The following is a 7,243-nucleotide window of genomic DNA, read 5'->3' on the forward strand; positions in this document are numbered from 1 at the left end:
CCACTCTTTGTCATAAATTCCTGCAACTGCTTCAGAGTTGCTGTAGGCCTCTTGGTCGTCTCTCTGACCAGTTTCCTACTGGCGCTTTCATCCAGTTTGGAGCGACATCCTGATCCAGGGAGGGTCTGTGTTGTACCAAATACCTTCCACTTCGAATTCACTGTGCTTCTAGACATTGATAAAGCCTTTGGCATTTTTTTGTATCCATCTCCTGACTTGTGCCTGTCCACAACTTTATCCCGGAGATCTTTTGACAGTGCCTTGCCACCCATAGTTGATTGTTTGCTTCAGTTGCACTACCAAGGACTGAAATGCTCCAGGAAAGCTCTTTTCATGCTGAGCCAATCAAAATGACCACAGCTGATCACAGTTGAAAGTCAAATGGATTTGAGTGCCATTGAGAAGATTATTAGCTACACCTGATTGAGTTTACAAGTCATTTTTAGGAGCGGGGTGATCCTTTTTCCAGCTCAGTGATTGTTTTTTTTATTTTATTTTTTTTTCTGACATGTTGGCGTTTTATCTTTCACTTGGATTTTATAAGTTGCACTGAGTAAATACAGCTGGATAAAACAAAAACTGTGTCCGTCTTCATTTCAGGCTGCAAAGCAACAAAATGTGATTATTTTAAAGGGCAATAATATTTGAAATATGTTCATTTAAAAATATATTAACATAGAAAACAGTCATTTCAAATTGTAGTAATATTTCACAATATTACTGTTTTACTATAAATAAATAATAGTGTTAATGAGCATAAGAGACTTTAAAACTTTTGAGCAGTAGTGCATCTCCCATCAATGCAATAATTCATATATTGACTTTTTCCTTTCTGAAAGGCTTTAAAATATTTATTTTATCTTATAAACGTTGTATAAGACGGCACAGTTGACTCGTTTCCTCATTCATGAGTTCCTCCAGGATGAGCAACCGGGATAGTGCTCTATGGAGACCACAGCCAGAGTGACAGCTCTGTAATTGATCTTTGCTGCTGAGCACCAAGCAGAGTCGAAAATCCAGCACTGAAAATAAAGATCATCAATAATCAATTTACCACAAGGCCCTTCTGTCTCGTCCCTGCTGTTTTTGTGCGTCGTACAAGTTGTGGCATTAGAATCAGCTTATCCATCATCACATGGCTGTTTGGTTTTTCTGTTCAGGCTTGTCCCTTCATTGGTCTTTGTTTTTTTTTTTTGTCTGAACTGAATTGTAAAATTATATAGATGAGCATTATATGTCCAAAAATGAAAAATTAATCGCAATAATCCACACGACTCAGTCCATCAATTAACGTCTTGTGAAGTGAATAACTTTGAAATAAACAGATCCATCATTAAAACATTTTAACTTCAAACTGTTACTTTCAGCTAATATAGTCTTCTCCATAATGTTACTTTCTCCAGTGAAAAAGTTGTCTCATCTGAATCAGGAGAGAAATATGCACAAACACTGTTTACAAGCAAAAACAGCTCTAAACAAATATGTCAGTGGATGGACTTTTTCACTGGAGGAAGCATTATTAGACTTTTTTGGCCGAGGCAACAGTTTAAAGTTAAAACACCGTGATGGATTTGTTTCTAACAAACACGCAGCTTTTCACTTCACAAGACCTTAATTTGATAGATTGAATAGATTGAACTAATCCATTGTTATCATCAGCTTCGCCAAGGAGGAAATAGTTGTCACCCCAACTATCTTGCACCATTCTCTGCTTAAATGACTTACAAGTCTCACCCCAAAATCACACCATTGATTTTGACGTGTCTGACCATAGCGTTCAAATAAACAGAAAAATGTATTGATAGCACCAGAGTGTTAACACTCCTTGGAAAGGAAGCTACAAATGGTTCTCTCTGGCAAAGAAAAAGTATTTTATTGCAGAAAAAAATTACGCCCTGTTGACCATTTAAATATAAAAAGCAGAAGCCAAAATAAGACCAGCAAACCAATATAGTTTAAGCAGTGATCATGGAGCAAGTCTGAGTAGCCTGTTTATTTTAAGAGACTTGGTTGTTGCTCTATTCCTAAATTGAGCTGGAAGGCGTTCTGGCCACGCTGTTGCTATGACAATCCATCTCGAACGCATTAGGGATCAGTTTCTGTTTGCTCACCAGAACACAGGATTTAGTTTATTCATTGCCCAGTAGCCCGTGAGGCAGCTCGAGACTAATTCAAAGTCTTATCTCTCAGGAATTCTTGTAATCGCCTTGAGGCTCTGTTCAATTTGAAAGCATGACTCATCAAACGGAAGCGAGCCACAGAAGCCAAAATAAGACCAGCAAACCAATATAGTTTAAGCAGTGATCATGGAGCAAGTCTGAGTAGCCTGTTTATTTTAAGAGACTTGGTTGTTGCTCTATTCCTAAATTGAGCTGGAAGGCGTTCTGGCCACGCTGTTGCTATGACAATCCATCTCGAACGCATTCACCAGAACACAGGATTTAGTTTATTCATTGCCCAGTAGCCCGTGAGGCAGCTCGAGACTAATTCAAAGTCTCATCTCTCAGGAATTCTTGTAATCGCCTTGAGGCTCTGTTCAATTTGAAAGCATGACTCATCAAACGGAAGCGAGCCGACATGCGATCAGTTATATCAAAAGCATATCATCTCAAAAAGAAGAGCTGTGACCCTTCATGCTGGGTTTTATTGCACTCTGAGTGTGTTATGTTGTTTGTTGGAGTATATGTTATGATCTGCCAATGCAATACTAAAATATGCTATATGTTTCAAATTTGTGTGAAAATAAACCATATCCTTGTACTTCCCTCAGAGAGGAGACTGGCCCATGCACAAGCTGGAGTGCTCAGCCATGTGTGCACATGGAGAAAACTGGTGTCCATCAGAAACCGTGCGACTGGTCGCCAGAATAATTCTCAAACAGGTGAGGATGACCGGCTTTTTTGATATGACCGTATGACTCTTTGTTTTCAACTTTAATGGGAAAGTTCACCCAAAAAAATAAAAAATAACATGACTTAAATGTTTTGTTGTTGTCCACAATAGATGATATTTTGAAGAATATTTGATACTGCGTATGCTCATACAATGAAAGACAATTGTATCCAAAATTAATTTGTGTTAAAAAAAAAATGGGTGAACTGTCACAAAGTGCCACATCATGTGACGTGTTCAGTTAATTGTAACATAATACTTTGATTCCATGAATGCCAAACACTCTAAAGCGGAGTTATTTTAGTATTACTTATGTACTGTTAAAGTATTAATTACAATTTTTAATTTAGCTTTTTTTCCGTTTTTATTTTAAAGGGGTCATATGATGTTTACATTTGGGTGGCGTTATGCAAATCTTCCTACACAGTGACGTAGACATGTGGGGGCGTGTTTAAACAAGGCGTTTTAGGAGGGTGTGGACGAGTTAACTTTTATATAAAAAATATCTCTTTGGTTTTGAGACTTTAGTCTTTGCAACTTTAGGGATCGTATCTATTCACGAACAGCTTGTATCACTCCAAAGAGAAAGGAAAACTTGAAATCGCATCATATGACCCTTTTAATTTTAGTTGAAGTTTTAGTAAAAGCTTTTTTAATAAATTATATATTTCTATTTTGCTTTATTTTAGTTTTAGTTATTTTAGTACTTCAAACTAATCTTTTTATTTCTAATTTTGGTTTTTCATCAAATATTATTTATATTTTATTTCAGTTAACAACAAGAATTTTTATCATTTTTGTTAATGGTAATGGCATTGCTCTAAAGTCACCTATTTCTTGGTAACTTTTCATGCACATGTACTGAACGCAATTATTATTATGCTTAATGACTTTTTGATTACTAACACCCTGTCCCTTGTTGGACATTTACCGTGAATTTACTCCAGAGTGGTAATTACATTTGAGTCTCTGCTAGAACTATACTGCCTGATAGAAATTAAAACGTTTTTTGGCTGTGTAACTGTGATGAGGAGGCAGCTCTCCAGCTGGTCTGCTGTAATAATGTCTACAGCTAAAGCCACTCTACTCATGAGTACTTCAGTTCACAGAGTAAGAGAGGTCTAGTGCAGTTACAGTCCACACTTGCCAATTATGTTAGTTGTTTTGCGGTGCCATTTCAGTAGTTTGAATGTAGTTTTAAGTTATCAGTGTCTTCAGATCCTGCAGCTCTACACGGAAGACAGTGATATTGATTATTTTCTTTGAATGTTGAAAAATGTTTTAGTTTTTATAAAGGGGTCAGAGCTCAAAAATAAAAATCTCTGAGGAATACATATATGATTTGTACTATTAGATACTGTTTTCTATTTTAATATATTTTAAATTATTTATTTCTGTGATGTATAGCTGAATTTGCAGCATCATTACTCCAGTCTTCAGAGTCACATGATCCTTCAGAAATCATTCTAATATGCTGATGTGATGCTTAAGAAACAGTGTATTTAAAATGTTGAAAACACTTGTACTGCTTAATATTTTTTGGATACCATGATGCATTTTTGATGAACAAAGTTAAAAAGAACAGCATTTATTTGCATTAGAAATCTTTTGTAGAATTCTAAATGTTTTTATTGTCACTTTTCAGCAATATAATTTTGTGTCACACAGCAAGCGCCGTTAGACAGTTGGCCGGAAAACTTATGTCTTATCAGCCACTGAAACAAGTATTTGTTTTGCAAGTTTGACAGGTTGCAAGGGTCATGTCAGATCTAACTTTTAAACATTTTCTTGTTTTTCAGAAGTGCCAAACAGAAAGGACTCCTTCAGAAAGAGTGCTGACTCTTAGAGAATTAGAAGCACGTGAGTGTCTAATTGCTCTCTGAGTGAGCCAGACATTATCCTTATATGGTTTTAAAAATGCAAAGACTTTTGCTCAAAAGAGGGTTTGAAGTTGAAGTCAGTAAAGCCAGAGACTTCCCACACCTGTTTAATGACCCTTACCAGCTGTTCTGTTGGCCGTCTCAGATATATGACTCCTAGAGTAGGACATCAAGTCTTCGTCTGTGTCTCAAATTGTAACTAGTGGAGCCACAAAAAATGTCAGACATTGTACGTTTAGATGTAGAGAGAGCTATTTCTGCTGTTGCCATGAAATTCAATGATATATTTTTATTCTACCCAAGTTGTGGCATAACCTTGATAATGTAAGACTGGAGCCTTTATGAAGATGAAATGTTAATTGCCTTTTCTGTACATGTTTGTCAGATCTGGACAAGCTAGATAATGAGAAGAATGAGATGAACGATACAGACATTGCTGCACTACACCACTTTTACTCCAGACATCTCGATTTTCCTGATAATGCAGCACTTACCGAACTCTTCGCCCAGGTGAAGTCAACTGATTTCCATTTACACATAACTTTGGAACTTGTTTTTCACTAAATGAATATAGAGAAGAGCTATCATCATTTTCTTTTATATAATTTCATGGATAATGAAACAATGCATTAAAGCAAGGAATAAACAGAAGTATTTGAAACTAATTCATTTTTTGCTACTGAATAAAAAGCCAAATTAAAATAATCAAATTGCTGCTTAATTTTTTATTGCTATCAAAGTCATGCAAACTAAGTATTATATGTATTAAATTAAGTTTTCTATTCTATTCATTATTTAAGGTATGAATGCATACCTCATAAAATAAAATCTTTTCTCAAATATAAAAATTAAATTTCATACTAGGTTTATTTTAAAGGGAAAGGTCACCCAAAAAATCATTTAGTCAGCCTGTAAAAACTGTAAGACTTGCTTTCTACTATGGAACAATGGTAACCCAACAATATCATCTTTTATGTTCCACAGAAGAAAAAAGATAAAAAGGAGAGTAATTGATGACAGAATTCTCAATTTTGGGTCAACTTTAAAGAGAATGGCAGACTCTATTACTTTCACTGTATGAAAAAAGATGTGATGAAAGTAAACAGTGACCTTGACTGTCATTCAGTCTAGCATTTCTTTTCATGTTCCATGGAAGAATGCAAGTATTATCCATTTTAAAAAATCAAACACAAAATATTTTTCACTCCAATCCATATACTCCATTCGTGGAAAGTTCCAAGTCAAGTCTCCATTTCTACACCATAGGTGAACTGTAATGGCTTCACCATTGAAGATGAGGAGCTGTCTCATTTGGGTTCTGCTGTATTTCCAGAGTAAGGTTCATAGAATTCAAAACCATTGCATTGATCTCAATATGTTAAATACTTAATAGTAATTGAATGTTTTTTGTTGTTGTTGTGGTTGTTTGTGATAGCGTTGCTCTGATGAACCACAGCTGTAGTCCAAACGTGATTGTGTCGTATAAAGGTACTGTGGCCGAGGTCAGAGCCGTGCAGGACATCAGCCCCGGAGAAGAGGTGAGACGAGCCACGCCATGAACATGAGGCATTTTAAAAGAACATTATATCACTATTCATGAATAAAATGTGACTCAAATTATGCGCTCAAAGTAAGGCTCAATTTCTGCCGAAAAGCAACAGCTCTTCTGTCTTTACTTACTGGCCAGACCTAATATGATTTGCCATTGTCACATTCAGGAAGCCTTTGTTGTTTATTATTTGCATTGTTTGCAATGCCATTACACCCATTGTCATTCAATCGTAATGTAAAATGCTTTGTAATACTGTCAAGTCTGTATTGAATTTCCTGACATCTATCATCTTATAAGTATTGTATAATCATCTCATTACTAATTTAATTGCGGTATATTGTGTGACAGTCCTCTGTTTCTCTTGAATAGATCTTCAACAGTTATATTGACCTCCTGTATCCAACAGAGGATCGAATTGAACGGTTGAGAGATTCTTATTTCTTCAATTGTGACTGTAAAGAATGCACCTGTAAATCAAAGGTGAGTGCCATTTTAACCCTGTAATAAACAGGTTTTCAGAAACGTATCGCATGTAGAAAGACATAGAAATCATTATTTTCAGTTTGTTCCACATTATTGTTTTTTGTGCATTTTGGAGCATGATTAAAATGTGTAATAACGGTTTGAATAAAAATGAATAATAATAAAAGAACTCAAGCTGATATGTGTGGAATAACAACCTCTTATGTTTTTTAGGACAAAGCCAAAATGGAGATCCGACAAAAGCTTAGCACACCTCCAGAGGAAGAGGAAATCAAGCAGACGGTGATGTATGCCAGAAATGTCATTGAGGAGTTCAGAAGAGCAAAGCACTACAAAAATATCCTTCATTGGCCTTTTCTCTTTTGTATTCTTGTGCGTGCGTGCGTGCGTGCATGCGTGCGAGTGTGTGTGTGTGTGTGTGTGTGTGTGTGTGTGT

General features: G+C 35.9%; 1 protein-coding gene across 1 annotated transcript in view; it reads left to right on the forward strand.

Moving 5' to 3' along the window:
• The window catches only part of LOC107594786 (N-lysine methyltransferase SMYD2-A-like), a 21,558-nt gene that overhangs the window by 12,094 nt on the left and 2,221 nt on the right, over nt 1-7,243 (forward strand). The window contains exons 3-9 of the mRNA XM_016284964.1: nt 2,771-2,881; nt 4,692-4,752; nt 5,158-5,282; nt 6,039-6,106; nt 6,208-6,310; nt 6,694-6,804; nt 7,021-7,144. Of these exons, the coding sequence (XP_016140450.1) occupies nt 2,771-2,881; nt 4,692-4,752; nt 5,158-5,282; nt 6,039-6,106; nt 6,208-6,310; nt 6,694-6,804; nt 7,021-7,144 (703 nt within the window). The remainder of the gene's footprint in view (nt 1-2,770; nt 2,882-4,691; nt 4,753-5,157; nt 5,283-6,038; nt 6,107-6,207; nt 6,311-6,693; nt 6,805-7,020; nt 7,145-7,243) is intronic.

The sequence above is a fragment of the Sinocyclocheilus grahami genome, unplaced genomic scaffold, assembly GCF_001515645.1.
Source record: "Sinocyclocheilus grahami isolate Dianchi unplaced genomic scaffold, SAMN03320097.WGS_v1.1 scaffold191.1, whole genome shotgun sequence".
NCBI lineage: Eukaryota > Metazoa > Chordata > Actinopteri > Cypriniformes > Cyprinidae > Sinocyclocheilus > Sinocyclocheilus grahami.